The 15,657-nt window shown below is 38.7% G+C and overlaps 1 protein-coding gene across 2 annotated transcripts in view; it reads right to left on the bottom strand.

Annotated features, from left to right (window-relative positions):
* Positions 1 to 226: 226 nt before the first annotated feature.
* Positions 227 to 15,657, bottom strand: part of LOC142937874 (uncharacterized) — a 16,218-nt gene continuing 787 nt past the window's right edge. Inside the window, exons 3-15 of one of the 2 annotated variants that reach the window (XM_076080980.1) lie at positions 11,484 to 11,719; positions 11,096 to 11,351; positions 6,801 to 6,910; positions 6,640 to 6,679; positions 6,513 to 6,541; positions 5,804 to 5,861; positions 4,245 to 4,306; positions 3,978 to 4,010; positions 3,204 to 3,252; positions 3,048 to 3,112; positions 2,285 to 2,323; positions 2,158 to 2,199; positions 227 to 1,342 (exon numbers count right to left, since the gene is read on the bottom strand). In XM_076080980.1, coding sequence (XP_075937095.1) covers positions 1,197 to 1,342; positions 2,158 to 2,199; positions 2,285 to 2,323; positions 3,048 to 3,112; positions 3,204 to 3,252; positions 3,978 to 4,010; positions 4,245 to 4,306; positions 5,804 to 5,861; positions 6,513 to 6,541; positions 6,640 to 6,679; positions 6,801 to 6,903 — 666 coding nt within the window. In that variant the 5' untranslated portion in view covers positions 6,904 to 6,910; positions 11,096 to 11,351; positions 11,484 to 11,719 and the 3' untranslated portion in view covers positions 227 to 1,196. Of the gene's footprint in view, positions 1,343 to 2,157; positions 2,200 to 2,284; positions 2,324 to 3,047; positions 3,113 to 3,203; positions 3,253 to 3,977; positions 4,011 to 4,244; positions 4,307 to 5,803; positions 5,862 to 6,512; positions 6,542 to 6,639; positions 6,680 to 6,800; positions 6,911 to 11,095; positions 11,352 to 11,483; positions 14,472 to 15,657 lie in introns of those variants that run through there. The other variant, XM_076080981.1, reaches the window with a different exon arrangement.

Below are 15,657 nucleotides of genomic sequence, written 5' to 3'. Positions count from 1 at the left end.
ATTATTAATGTGCTTCTGAATGTAAAACACAATTAGGAAGATTAAATTACCACATCAGACTGATTAGACATTTTGCCTAATAAATAAATAAATAAATCATCTTAAAATGACCTCAAATCACAAATAAGGAAGAAAAGTTTAGTTTTCATCTGTGATTCAGATTCAAATATCAAAATGTGTCCCGAGAAAGAAAAAAGGTATTAATAAATAATAAAATGTAGTAGAGTTGAAAGTTTTGTGAAGTTTAATTGCATAAAAACATTTCTAGAACACGAGTGGATTACAGATACATAAATACACTGTAAAAAATACAAAGGGTTTACACGTTCTCAGGAGTTGTCAGTAAAGCTCAAAGAAAGAAAAATACAAGAAACAAATGACAAAAATCATTTTAAAAAAACGACAGAAGTTAAATCTGGAGGCTGAATAAATGGCCGGATATTATTATTCCATATTTTCATTTTAATTTACAGGCTGAATCCGTCTTTCTTAGGTCAAATTTACAAAGAAAAAGTTCTGAAAAAAGTCAAACAGAATTTGTGCAGAAACAAACATTCATGTTTCCCTCAAGTAGTAATAACTGTGTACTTTTTAAATATCTTAAATATCAAATTAAATCAGAAAAATGCACAAAGTCTTCTCTCTTTAAAGAGAGTCGTGATTTCCACTCCTGCAGTTATTCATAAATAGATGTTTATAATCTAGAACACGTGAAGAACATTCATCATCTCTCAGAGTTCAAGGAGACAGTAGTGATGTTTGTAAGTACTTCTACACAGTCAGAGTAGTACTACAGTAGATGAAGTGAACGCTGTATTCACACACCAGACTCCGTTCACTTCATCTGATATTCATTCTTTTAGGAGTCTAAAATACGTCCACAGCAGTACATCTACTGTAGTACTACTCTGACTGTGTAGAAGTACCTCATAGAGACACACTTCTTAACATCGCTACTGTCCCTTTAAGTGAGTTGTTCTTAAAGGGGCGGGACTGTATTCATCTATGTGGTTAACCATGGAAGTGAAAATGCGGCTCAGTGGGTTATGAAGTATTGATTATGTCTTTTAACATATTAGTTCTTGAGACACGAGAGAGAGAACATGATGTTGTGTTCTCCATGAAGACTCAAGTTTCTTCTTCATCAGACGTTCAAACAAACACCGTCATGAATTAAAGGGCAGAAGAAGAAAAGCTCACTGTGGTCCGTCAGTCTGAGTCCCGTCATGGATGTTCACATAGTTCCCTTCATCATCATCATCATCATCACTGTCACTGTCATCCTCATCATCATCATCTTCTTCTTCAGTGTCGCTTTGAGCCGACAGATCTAGAGTTGATCCTGAAAACATGAAAAGAAACAGAATGATTCAGTTTCTTTCTATGATTACTGTAACAGAGTATTTCTACTGTGTGGTATTGGTGTTATTACTGAAGTTAAGGACCTGAGTACTTCCTCCACCACTGTAAAGTATTATGTACTTTGTAAAAAACCTCAGCTGCTCAGTTTGTGACCAACAGTCTAGATCAGAGAGTCAGGCCAAGGACCCCCAAACTGAGAGATGGAGCAGAGACCCCCGACTATATACAATACACAGGTTCATATATTCATGTTTTTATGTTAAACATGTGCAAGGTACAGTGAGTAGGATGGCCATGCCACTGCCATGCATAAACATACCTGTTATCTTTCATACAATACTGAACTATTACAATAATGGACACATTCATGTTTGGGGAAAAAAAATATGAAAAATTGTCTAATCAACCAAAAATGTCACGACCCCCTGCAGTACCTCCGCAGACCCTCTGTTGAAGACCTCTGCTCTAAAACATAAAGACAAACATGTGATCACATGACACTAACGGTGATCACATGACACTAACATGTGATCACATGACACCAACGGTGATCACATGACACTAACGGTGATCACATGACACTAACATGTGATCACATGACACTAACGGTGATCACATGACACTAACATGTGATCACATGACACTAACGGTGATCACATGACACTAACATGTGATCACATGACACTAACGGTGATCACATGACACTAACATGTGATCACATGACACTAACGGGTGACATCACTACACCAGAGCTTCCTGTGTGAAACACCACCGAAGAAGAAAAATCTAACTCACTTTGAAAGTGCAGCGGCTCCACATTCAGATAGTCTTTGTCCTCTGAGGAGACCAGAAGAAGGAATATGTAAATTCATATGAACGATAGAAAATAATAGAAGAAGGAATAAGAAAGAGAGAAAGTCACCTTTCTTCTCCGGGACGTTTTCATAATCATGAAGAACATCTGGGGATGAAAACAAACAGCTGATCGGTTTATGTTCATCCAATCCACTTATGCTCAATGATGCATCATAACATAACACGTCAGAATATTTTAGTTATTTCAATTTGAATTCATTATTTTAGTTATTTCTCTCCTTTTCTTCAACAAGAAGATGAAGGCTGAATGTCAGATGGTGAAGTACATAAATCAGAGGTAATATAGATATTATATATTAAATCAGAGATATTATACAGAACATTAGAGATATTATACAGAACATCAGAGATATTATACAGAACATCAGAGATATTATACAGAACATTAGAGATATTATACAGAACATTAGAGATATTATACAGAACATCAGAGATATTATACAGAACATCAGAGATATTATACAGAACATTAGAGATATTATACAGAACATCAGAGATATTATACAGAACATTAGAGATATTATACAGAACATTAGAGATATTATACAGAACATCAGAGATATTATACAGAACATCAGAGATATTATACAGAACATTAGAGATATTATACAGAACATTAGAGATATTATACAGAACATTAGAGATATTATACAGAACATTAGAGATATTATACAGTACATTAGAGATATTATACAGAACATTAGAGATATTATACAGTACAATGATCCGTTGGTTAAAGAGGTAATTAAAGAAAGCAGCTGGATGAACCTCTAAAGTCTGAATTTGTGTTTCCGTTTTCCAGACTGTACCTGAACTGGGCGTCGAGGCTCGGCTCTGATTGGTCTGAGGGGTATCTCCTTCGGGTATCACGATTCTGCAGAAACCACAGAAGAAGAGACGATCAGCTGCGAATGACTTACATAAGTAGAAAAACCCCAGAGGCTCATGGGAAAGAGGAAACTTACATGTAGCCGGGGTCTTCTGCATCGCTCTCTGTGTTTATGTAGTCAGAACCTGCAGAAGACAACATGTCATCAACTTCACCTTCATCATCCAGCATCATCATCATCATCATTACATTACAGTCATTTAGCATTTATCCAAAGCTTTTACAATTCAGATTCTATCACATTCTACACACACATTATTGGGGTTCAGTGTCTTGCTCAAGGACACATCAACATGCGACTAGTGGAGCCGGGGATCGAACCACCGACCCTCTGACTGAAGGACGGCCCTGCTCTCCACTTAGCACGGCCACTTTGTTTTTTATCTTCCTCATATCAGATCAACAGAGCCGAGGCGGGACATGGGTCTTGTTATCCAAGTCACAGGCCGGTTCCAGGACCCGGCCAACAAGTCTACAGTCAAGACCACCAAGTCCCGAATCAAGACAAGCAAGTCTTGGAAAACAGGTCTCACGTTGAGGCCACCAAGTCTTAAGTCTGCTACAGACATTTCTATCGTCTTTGCTGTATTCTTGTGACAGTTTGAAGTCTAAAGATGATTGAAATAAAATAAACACGAGAAGATGAATATATTCCTCACGGCTCATAGAAATGAACGCTGAGCTCAATCTGAAGGAGAACAAGTTAAGTTCGGAGTTGTTCCTCAACATCTGCTGATATTCCTCCGAGCCGTTAAAGAGCAACGGGACTCATTATGATGATGATGATGATGATTCCCTCTGTAGCGGACAGTACAGAGGAAGAACAGGACGAACAGGACGAACGTCTTACCGTCGGCTGGATTCTCATAACTCGGATTACTCTCTGGAAGAGAGAAATAAAAGTCAGATTGTTATTGTTTGATTTCTAGATTAAAGTACAACAAAGTGTAAAAATATGAACAAAGTAATATCTGAGACAAACTGCAGTAAAGAACATCTAGCTGAATAAATATAGAGAATAAAGATAAATTCTATAGAAATATGACTTCATGTTACAGAAGCTAACAAAAGAAAGACGTTAGAATGAGGCGTGTTGAGCGAGTGAGGAGCAGCGCACCGGTCTCTGTCGGGGTGAAGGACCTCTGTCTGCGCTGAGCTCCAGCATCAGCTGACGGTAAACTGAGAATAAAAACACATCACATGTTCAAGAAGCTGCTGAGATCTGACCACTGGTGTAATGTGCACAAATACTTTCAATCAAGTACACATTTGAGGTACTTTACTTGAGTATTTAGATTTCTCCACTACATTTCAAAGACAGAGTATGTTTTACTGCGTTGAGTTTAAAGCTTCTGTTGGTTTCATGTGACGTAGAACATGAACTTGTAGAGTCAGAAGTATGATTATAGATCAGAGGCCGTGGTGATCAGTGTTTCTAGTGATGCGACTGATATTCAGTGAAGATGCTGTGTAACAATAAACTTACTAATTGTCCCACAATAAAACATTTCTGCTGGTTATACTTTGGTACTTTTACTCAAATATCATTTTAGATGTGGGCTTTTTAGTTGGATGTTATTTTAAATTGGAGTATTGTTACTTTTACGTAAACGATATATTTCTGTATGAACGTATTAAAATACGGCAGCGACTCGCTGTCGAGCCAGGAAAAGACAAACGGCTCAGATTCAAGTTATAACAAAATGTTCTTCATGTTATTACGACACACCAACGTATATAATAACAAACTATTCTTGTATTCTATTCATCTTGATATAAATGATCCTTCTTAGTGAACACATACTTATCCCAGTATCATCCACTGTAACATACGTTATAACAAGAAAACATCTTTTTAAAATGCAGAAATATGTTGTTATACCGTGAAAATATCTTATGTGAAAATATGTGGTTATAATGTAAAAAACATCATGTTATAACATGAAAATACCTTGTTATAACATGAAAATATCTTGTTATAACGTGAAAATATCTTGTTATAACGTGAAAATACCTTGTTATAACGTGAAGATACCTTGTTATAACGTGAAGATACCTTGTTATAACGTGAAAATACCTTGTTATAATGTGAAAATACCTTGTTATAACATGAAAATACCTTGTTATAACGTGAAAATACCTTGTTATAACGTGAAAATACCTTGTTATAACGTGAAGATACCTTGTTATAACGTGAAGATACCTTGTTATAACGTGAAGATACCTTGTTATAACGTGAAGATACCTTGTTATAACGTGAAGATACCTTGTTATAACGTGAAGATACCTTGTTATAACGTGAAGATACCTTGTTATAACGTGAAGATACCTTGTTATAACATGAAAATATCTTGTTGTAACATGAAAATACCTTGTTATAACATGAAAAACATGTAACAAACTTTTGATGTTTAATGTTTTTCTGATCGGCTTTTCTTCTTCTGGCGTAGCAGCGATACGTCTCAAAATAAATTGGGAACAATACAGTAGAGAAACCAAAATGTCTCAGTACAATAACAGTAATTAAAGCTTTAAATGTTTGCAGAAAGAACAGACGGCTCCAACACTGAACACAGAATTTAAGAAGCAGCAGACGTCTTCATCTTTAGTGCCGGTGCATCGAGGCCGTGGGCTCACCAGCTGTGAACCAGGTTGTGTTAGAATAAAGTGACTCACTAAGGCGACAGCAGGTTGGAGGAAAGGTGGACGGAGTTCAAGCCCGTGTTCGGCTGGGCTGCAAATCAACAAGAGAGAAAGTCAGCTTCATCATCATCATCATCAGAAACAAGTGTAAATGACAACATCATCAGCGTAGAGTCGGAGTCAGCGTGATGATGTACAAAGACACCGACGAGGTTTTATACCAAACTATTGGACATTATCAATGTTGTTAACAATGTTCTCACAGGGACTGAGCTCACTTATTAGAAACCAGTTATTCTATATTCACTTATGTCACTGCTGAACTTTTATATTGAGGAAGAAGAGCACATCTTTATTGAGACATGCAAAGTGATCATTGAGGCAGAATTGCGTTTCTACTGGATTTACAGGATAAAACAGTAACAAAAGAGTCAATTCTGCATGAAAGCAGCTGTGGATGTTCAGAGAACCTGCAGACGCTGTTTACAGATAATCTAGAATACCTTAAGTGAAGAAATATATTTTCTGTTCCATAATTCTCGTTCTTGTATAACTGTTAATATGTTTGAATGCATGGTCGTACTTGTGCAATGACAATAAAAGATGTCTATTCTATTAAATACATAGTTATATGTTTTAATTCTGAGACATTAATAGTTGTTCTTATTGTTCATGCATCATGCATCATAACTTTGGAAGAGGAGCTGCTTCCTGTAACAGCTCTCAGGAGCTTCACACTCACACGGATGGATGACTCGGAATTGAGTGGATCTGATTGACAGAAAGAAGAAAACATTCAGTGATCGTCTGATATGAAACTGTAAAACTATCATCACATGTACTGGAGCGGTTGAGAGAAACAGACTTACGGCATGTAGTCCTCTGAAGCGTTGGCTTGTCTGATGGACACTGACGGGAGGAAACAGACAGAAATAAGCTGTTTATTGAATGAGCATGAACATGAATGTGGTTTATGATCACAGCGTGTGGACCACGTGTTGGTGCAGTGTGAAGCCAGACGTCGTCCCACCCAGAGGGCCTTTGTTTCTGCATTTCAGACAGACGACAGCCAGGAGGACCATGGAGACAAAGACGGCGGCCGCCATAACCCAGATGAGCCAGGAGACGGCCATGTTTGATCTGAGGAAGGACAGAAGAGGACAACATGAGACATTTCATTCTCTCCTGTTAGATGGATTCAGATTCATATTTCTGAGGTTTTGAAGGTCTGAGACGTCATCGTCATCCAGCAGATTAAGAATCTCAGCTGTCTCCAAATGTCAGTTTTGAAACTAAGAAATGCAACTTTTATTTCTAACATCCAGAGGTGATGAGGTTCCATGAGCCTGAGGTGGAATGGTGTTTTTAAACAACTCAAACTATTGGATAGAAAGCCTCATGGTCCCCAGAGGATGAATCCTACTCACTCTGGTGAGCTGATCTTTCCTCTAGTGCCAGCAGCAGGTCATCTCATTGTAAGGTTTCTTTGACATTTATGGTTTTGAACGGATTAAGATGATAATTTGTTCAGATATTCCTGATCCTCAGAGGATGAATCCCTCTGACTATAGTGATGCTGAGGTTTCCTCTAGCGCCCCCAGCAGGTTATCTAGTAACATGACTCAGCAGCCACCAGGTGGTTTGGCACCGAATCAGATTTCAAATGTTTAATTTTCTTAAGATTTATCAACTTTGACATTTGTGTTTTTTAAATATCTCAACAACTATTGGACAGATTAAAATGAGGTGTTGTCCTGATGTTCATGGTCCTGAGAGGATGGATCCCTCTGACTTTAGTGATCTTCAGACCCTCAGGATGAAGTGTAATAACTTTACATCACAGCGCCACCGTGAGGTCCAAGTGTTCATGTGATGTTACGTTGGTTCTCAGATAATCGTATGTTTCCAGACTTCCTCCATTTTCATACAAAAGTCAGATTTCATATGATTTGCAGATAAAGAAATAAAGCTAAATATTCCTTCTTGTTCTGAGTTTGCTGAGAAATGAATAAAATATGATCGGATACTTTAAACACATGAAATACATCAAAGTAAAAAGCATAAAACCTCTTTTGTGTGGTTTCATTTCAGTGAATTATGTTTAATCACGTTTACATCAAATAAAGACATGTTTTAATATTTAACAGAATTTCTTTCACTCGCGATAAAAAGGTAACGATTCATTAACGAGCTAATCTCTGACGTTAGCAACGTTTAACGTTAGCATTAGTTAGCATGTAGCATCGTTATAACAGACAGTAGATTATTTCACTCTTTGTCTTTCTTTCATTTCATAAATATGTAGCTAATGTAAATGATGATTACATTAAAGTTTAAGTTTTTAAGCAGACGATCGTGTTTCTGAGTGAAACCGATCAACAGAGTTCTTACAGCTCATCCTGAGAGATGAACGTTTCATCACAATCCAGACGTTTTAGACATATTTCCTTTAGCAAACGTCTGCACGTGTCTGAGAACATGTGCTCTTCTTCTGTCCTCTTTAAGTCAGCGATGATACGAAGAAGAAGCTTTTTATCAGAAGGAGACGGTGACGATCGTCTGTGAGTCACACAGGAAGTGAAACCACGCGACACTAAACATCGTCTTCTTTCCTCTGAACGCTGCACCAAAGAGCTCAGCGACTGGAAAACACCGTTCATCAGGCGGTGAACATGGAACCCTCCACAGGGCCGCAGGAAGTACTCGGCTCCTCTACTGCTGTGAAAGTACTGCTGTGAAAGTACTGCTGTGAAATACTCCGTTGCAGTAAAAAGTCCTGTAAAAATGTTCCTTTAGCAGAAGTGTGTCAGTTATAAGAAAGACTTCTAAAACTCTGAAGTAACTAAAGCTGTGAGAGAAATAAAGAAGTAGAAGTACATGAGAAGAAAATACTCAAGTACAAGTAGCTCACATGTGTACTTGATTAAATGTATTTAGTTACTTTCCACCGCTGCAAACATTCAAATGTTTCATCGTCTGCAGACTGACCGGCGGCCATCTTGTGTCTTTAACGTCCTTTTATTTCTTTATTTCAAAACTAAATCCTGAAAGATTTCATCAGAAGGAGAAAGAAGAGAAGATCCATAAAGTAAAGTTAAGAGACGATGAAATGTCTTCTTCTCCGTCATTAAACCTTTAATGAGATCAAATACTTCTTCATGTTGTTTGAATGTTTAAAGTTTCATCTTTGCTGCGTTTCAGTTTAAAATACAAGAAGAGTTCAGAATATTTACTGAAGTAAAAGTATTTAAAAAAACACTAAGTACAAGAAATATTGTACTTCTATTTCTTTATCTGACATTGAAGTTAACATCTGTGATGCAGTACTACACTATTAATCTAGTACTAGTACACTAGTCTGAAGAATAAAATACTCTGTTTCAACATTCTACAACAATACAACACTGCATGACGAATACTGTTACTGCTGCTACTTTTAGTACATTTTCTACTACACTTGTGTACTTTTACTGAAGTAACATCTGGAATGCAGGAGTATTTCCTTGTAATGGAGTATTTTCACAGCGTGGTATTTGTACTTTTACTGAGGTAAAGATTACTTTATAATAGTAACTGCAGCCGTCAGGTGGAAGTAGAAAGTAGAAAGTACACATTGTGATGTCAGAGTACAGGAAGTCACTTCTTATCAATGATTATTGATTTGGACGATAAGGAGAAAGAGAGCTGATGAAGAAACATCAGAGACGTAAAGTTATTCATTAAATAACTCGTTCATGTTATTAATAAACCCGGAGAAGAGGAAATAAAACGGGTCGAATTTAAGACGGCTTCAGTTAAAGTCACTAACGTTTTGTCCCAAAGGAGACAAAACGTTAGTGCAGCAGTTATTAAATCTGGTGAATTAGATTCAGGAGACAAAAGTGAAGTCAAAGCTTCATGTGTTAAAGCTGCATTCTCTCTAGTGTCCACCAGGGGGCGACTCCTCTGGTTGTATAGAAGTCTATGAGAAAATGACTCTACTTCTCTCTTGATTTATTACCTCAGTAAACATTGTAAACATGAGTTTATGGTCTCAATCTCTAGTTTCAAGTCTTCTTCAATACAGCATGATGTTCATTTAGTACATTATGGTCCATTTAGAGTCAAACAGACCATAAAGCAGAGGATGCTTTAGGGCGGGGCTACACGGTGATTGACAGGTCTCTCTACCACTGAGTTGTCCGTGTTTTTGACTCTTTCATGGAACATGCTGGTCTTATTCAGCTTTGTGTTGTACTTAGCTCCGCCCTCTAGTGATGTAATGTGTTCATCACTGTGATGCTGCAGCTCGTTTAAGACATTGTGTGTTTATTATTATTAATAAAGTTTCATCTTAACTGATAATAATACCTCTTAATTCATTTGTTCATTGCATTTTGTATTATTATTGTCATGAGTGTCTAAAGCTGTCAGATAAATGTAGTGCGGTAAAAAGTACAATATTACCTCCGGGATGTAGTAGATGTAGTAGATGTAGTAGTAGATGTAGTAGATGTAGTAGTAGATGTAGTAGTAGATGTAGTAGATGTAGTAGTAGATGTAGTAGATGTAGTAGATGTAGTAGTAGATGTAGTAGATGTAGTAGATGTAGTAGTAGATGTAGTAGATGTAGTAGTAGATGTAGTAGATGTAGTAGTAGATGTAGTAGATGTAGTAGATGTAGTAGTAGATGTAGTAGATGTAGTAGATGTAGTAGTAGATGTAGTAGATGTAGTAGTAGATGTAGTAGTAGATGTAGATGTAGTAGTAGATGTAGTAGATGTAGTGGTAGATGTAGTAGATGTAGTAGATGTAGTAGATGTAGTAGTAGATGTAGTAGTAGATGTAGTAGATGTAGTAGATGTAGTAGATGTAGTAGTAGATGTAGTAGTAGATGTAGTAGATGTAGTAGTAGATGTAGTAGTAGATGTAGTAGATGTAGTAGTAGATGTAGTAGATGTAGTAGTAGATGTAGTAGAAAATGGAAATACTTGAGTACAAGTACCTCAAAGTTGCAAAGGTAAATGTGTCACTTGCATTCAAAACTTAAAAGTTCAGAACTTTAACTTGTATTTGTACTTATACTTAAGTACAACACCAGTACAGTAGTTGAGTAAATGTACTTCACAGGAGATACACTAAGTTCATATTTCCTTCTCTTCAGTAAAACCATTGCTCTGCAGAAGTCGACGGATTTTGGGTCAAAGTGGAACTTCAGCTCCGTCTCACATGAAACATGAAGAGATGCTGAGCTTCTTCTCCTCCAGGTGCATGCTGGGAAACAAAGCGAGGTTGCTCCATCACGCAGAGGTCACAGGTGAATAATAAAGGGAACGGAGGACTCACCTAGACCTGAGGACAGACGGCGGTCGTGCGGTGACGAGGAGGACGGAGGACGGGTCCACATGAGGCGACTCTACTGCAACCCAACATCCGCCATGTCTTGAGACGTCTTCGCTCGGGTTCTGATCTGGAGTCTGGTCTTCAGCGACCTACTTCAGCTGGCTCCTCCCTCTTTCTCCTCCTCCTCCCTCTCCTGCACCCAATCACCTCCCTTCACCTCCCGCCACGAACCCCGAGGTGCTCGTCTTCTTCAGGGCTTCTGAGGAGAAAGTAGACGATGGATGAGAGTCAGCTTTGACCAAAGAGACGTCGTCCTCTGAAAGTTCAGAAAACACACAGAAGAGTCTTTAAAGAAGAAAAGCTGGTTTAAAGAACGAGCGTGAGACAGAACTTGTGACTCAGCGACATCAAAGTGGAGTTATCAAAGTGTGGGCTGATCAAACTGGAGAAGAGGCGCTGCAGGTTTCACACCAACACCTCCAACCAATCAGCTGAGCCGAGACGCCGAGAAGCTGCAGCGCTGCTGCAAAAAACCGTCTCGACATCCTCCCACCAACAGGAAACCACACGAGGAGAGGAAGCCTCCTCTCTCTCCTCTTCACTCCTCCATCGGCCTCGTTTCTCCTTCTGTCAAGAGACAAGACAGCAGAGGAGAGAACCCCCCCCCCATGAATGAGGGAGGACAGATGTGAAGTGTAAAACTTCACATCTGTTCGTTCAGTGAAGATTTGTACATTTAGTGGGATTCAGAGGCCGTTGTTGTAACGTTGATTTGAAAAGTGGTGGAACGAGAAAACAGATCTTTTACTTTCAGGTTCTTTAAACGATATCCAGATTATTAATATCTCATTAATAACTATCATGTATGTAAAGATCCAGAGGATCAAGTCTCTGTTCACTAATCCGGCCGGCCACGTGCATGTTAGTGCACGTGAGGAGGCCTTTTTAGTGCACGTGAGCGGGGTTTTCTTAGTGCATGTGAGCGTGCCTTTTTAGTGCACGTGAGCGGGGTTTTCTTAGTTCATGTGAGCGTGCCTTTTTAGTGCACGTGGAGACCCAGATCAATACCAGATGTGATCAAGTTAAATCCTCAGACTGTATTTAAGTGGACGAAGTCATCATGACGTCTCTCGTTGGTTTGTCCTCTTCGGTTTTGAAGCCTCGAGTTCGGCGATTTCATCATCTTATTTTTTTACAACCAGTGAACAGGAAGTGACCATATCTGGACTGAGGAGGAGTGACCTAGAGACGCCGTATACGTCTCTGGTAGAGACCTGTCAATCACTATGTAGCCCCGCCCTAAAGCATCCCCTGCTTTATGGTCTGTGTGACTCTAAATGGACCATAATGTACTAAATGAACATCATGCTGTATTGAAGAAGACTTGAAACTAGAGATTGAGACCATAAACTCATGTTTACAATGTTTACTGAGGTAATAAATCAAGAGAGAAGTAGAGTCATTTTCTCATAGACTTCTATACAACCAGAGGAGTCGCCCCCTGGTGGACACTAGAGAGAATGCAGCTTTAACACATGAAGCTTTGACTTCTCTTTTTTCTCCTGAATCTAATTGAATCAACCTCTGGTTCTGAAAAGTAGTTTCATATTTTTTTTGTTTACGTTTAATTTCCCTCTTACGTTATGTTTATGTTATTCACATTAAAACAAATTCTTCTTCAGGTAAAACCTTCTTGGCAATAAACCTAATAATAATAACAACAATAATAATATATTGAAGTCTGAGCTCTACTTATTTTCTCCTCTTGGATCATTAATAATGATAATTGACCTCCTTATTAATTAAACATTTCCATCAAGTGTGAACACGTTACAAGTTAATAGTCCTTCTACACACGACGGGCTTAGGGGGGTTGCAAATATCGTCCAAAAAATGGTCTTATTGATAGCAATTATTGTCCATGTGTACATTTCATATACCGGATTAAACAGCAACGTATGGGCAACACTATCATATAAGTCACTTTTTACACACTGCAAACACAACTATAGACGACTAGTATAAGCATCTAAAAAATGTGGCATAAAAGCACGAATTCCTGGCCACAAATCCGCGTTTTATTTACTGCGCTTCGATATTGAAACACCAAGCTAATAGCTACACTGCTAATCAATACATCGCCTAGCATTAGCATTCAACGCATAAATGCCTTCGGTTTTTCTCTCCGTGGAACCACTACAAAGCTGTGAGCCAACAACGGCAACACAACAGTTCCCTTCACCGGAAAAAATCATTGGTATCTGCTTACCTTTTATGAAGAATCACAAAAATAACGGCGAAAATTATCCGGTTCAAAGCTGGAAACATTGTTGGCAACTACATCCTGTCTGTTTCTCATCTGTTTCCTGTAGAATCGGGGTCAATCTAACTTGCTGGACCCGGGAGTGGGTGGTCAGACTTTTGGCGAATGGAATTTTACGCTCGGGGATGCGCGGCACTTTTTGCATCTTTACTCTGAAGCTGAAAATTCTGTCAATCAACACCGGCTTCGACGCCCGCCTTCCTGAGACTCTGACGCGTCGAAGGCGGGCTCATTGACTGAAATCGACCGATGATAGGCTGAGCTACAGCCCCATACACACACAGCAACTGAGAAAATCCCATGGATGAGAGCCAGAAACAGGCTCTGAGTGGACCCTGGCTCTCAAAATGATTCCTAACATCTGTATTTGGATGTATTGAATAATATGAGTGATAAAAAAAGTGAAATATATAGTTATATAGTATATAAAAGTACAATGTAAGAGCTGCAACAGCTGGTTCGAAAATGACGACCTCGCGTGACCTCTCTGTACTAAAGCCTCTTATTCTTCACTTTATCCCAGCTAACCTTTATTCAACAACTACTGATCGGTTGTGCTATGATTTGGGAGAGTTTTAGGCAGCCAGCTGCATTATTTCAAAAACATAATATCAATAAAAGTGCTTTTTTTTCAGGTGAACCTGATTATTTTCAATTTGAGCTGTGTAATATCTTCATGCACTATATTAACCAGCAACATATACACAATATTTACCCATCTGAACAATCTCAAAGTGTTATCTGAATTATAGCATCAAAATTATTAAAATAGACCTTGTAGTTACAGAACTGAAGTCTCTTTAGTATGGAGATGCTATTTTCGAGCAGAGGCCTAAAAATAAGGCCTGAGCTTAAGAGGTTTAATAGAAAAAAAAAAAGCTTTGCTAAAATAATTTGAAGTTAAACCTTTGAGTTTAACATTCATTAAAAAGTGTTTGTCTTTAAATAGCCGTGTGCACATATATATGTATATGTATATATATATGTATACACATATATATATATGTGTATACATATATATATATATATACAGTGGGTACGGAAAGTATTCAGACTCCTTTAAATTTTGAACTCTGTTTCATTGCAGCCATTTGCTAAAATCAAAAAAGTTCATTTTATTTCTCATTAATGTACACTCAGCACCCCATCTTGACAGAAAAAAACAGAAATGTAGAAATTGTTGCAAATTTATTAAAAAAGAAAAACTGAAATATCACATGGTCATAAGTATTCAGACCCTTTGCTGTGACACTCATATTTAACTCACATGCTGTCCATTTCTTCTGATCCTCCTTGAGATGGTTCTACTCCTTCATTGGAGTCCAGCTGTGTTTAATTAAACTGATTGGACTTGATTAGGAAAGGCACACACCTGTCTATATAAGACCTTACAGCTCACAGTGCATGTCAGAGCAAATGAGAATCATGAGGTCGAAGGAACTGCCCAAGGAGCTCAGAGACAGAATTGTGGCAAAGCACAGATCTGGCCAAGGTTACAAAAGAATTTCTGCAGCACTCAAGGTTCCTAAGAGCACAGTGGCCTCCATAATCCTTAAATGGAAGAAGTTTGGGACGACCAGAACTCTTCCTAGACCTGGCCGTCCAGCCAAACTGAGCAATCGTGGAAGAAGAGCCTTGGTGAGAGAGGTAAAGAAGAACCCAAAGATCACTGTGGCTGAGCTCCAGAGATGCAGTAGGGAGATGGGAGAAAGTTCCACAAAGTCAACTATCACTGCAGCCCTCCACCAGTGGGGGCTTTATGGCAGAGTGGCCCGACGGAAGCCTCTCCTCAGTGCAAGACATATGAAAGCCCACATAGAGTTTGCCAAAAAACACATGAAGGACTCCCAGACTATGAGAAATAAGATTCTCTGGTCTGATGAGACCAAGATTGAACTTTTTGGCGTTAATTCTAAGCGGTATGTGTGGAGAAAACCAGGCACTGCTCATCACCTGCCCAATACAATCCCAACAGTGAAACATGGTGGTGGCAGCATCATGCTATGGGGGTGTTTTTCAGCTGCAGGGACAGGACGACTGGTTGCAATTGAAGGAAAGATGAATGCGGCCAAGTACAGAGATATCCTGGAAGAAAACCTCTTCCAGAGTGCTCTGGACCTCAGACTGGGCCGAAGGTTCACCTTCCAACAAGACAATGACCCTAAGCACACAGCTAAAATAACAAAGGAGTGGCTTCGGAACAACTCTGTGACCATTCTTGACTGGCCCAGCCAGAGCCCTG

The sequence above is a fragment of the Anarhichas minor genome, unplaced genomic scaffold (genome assembly GCF_050575085.1).
Source record: "Anarhichas minor isolate MPS153535 unplaced genomic scaffold, ASM5057508v1 ptg000077l, whole genome shotgun sequence".
NCBI lineage: Eukaryota > Metazoa > Chordata > Actinopteri > Perciformes > Anarhichadidae > Anarhichas > Anarhichas minor.
The sequence above is the reverse complement of the archived record's forward strand: the minus strand, read 5'-3'. Positions and strand labels throughout refer to the sequence as shown.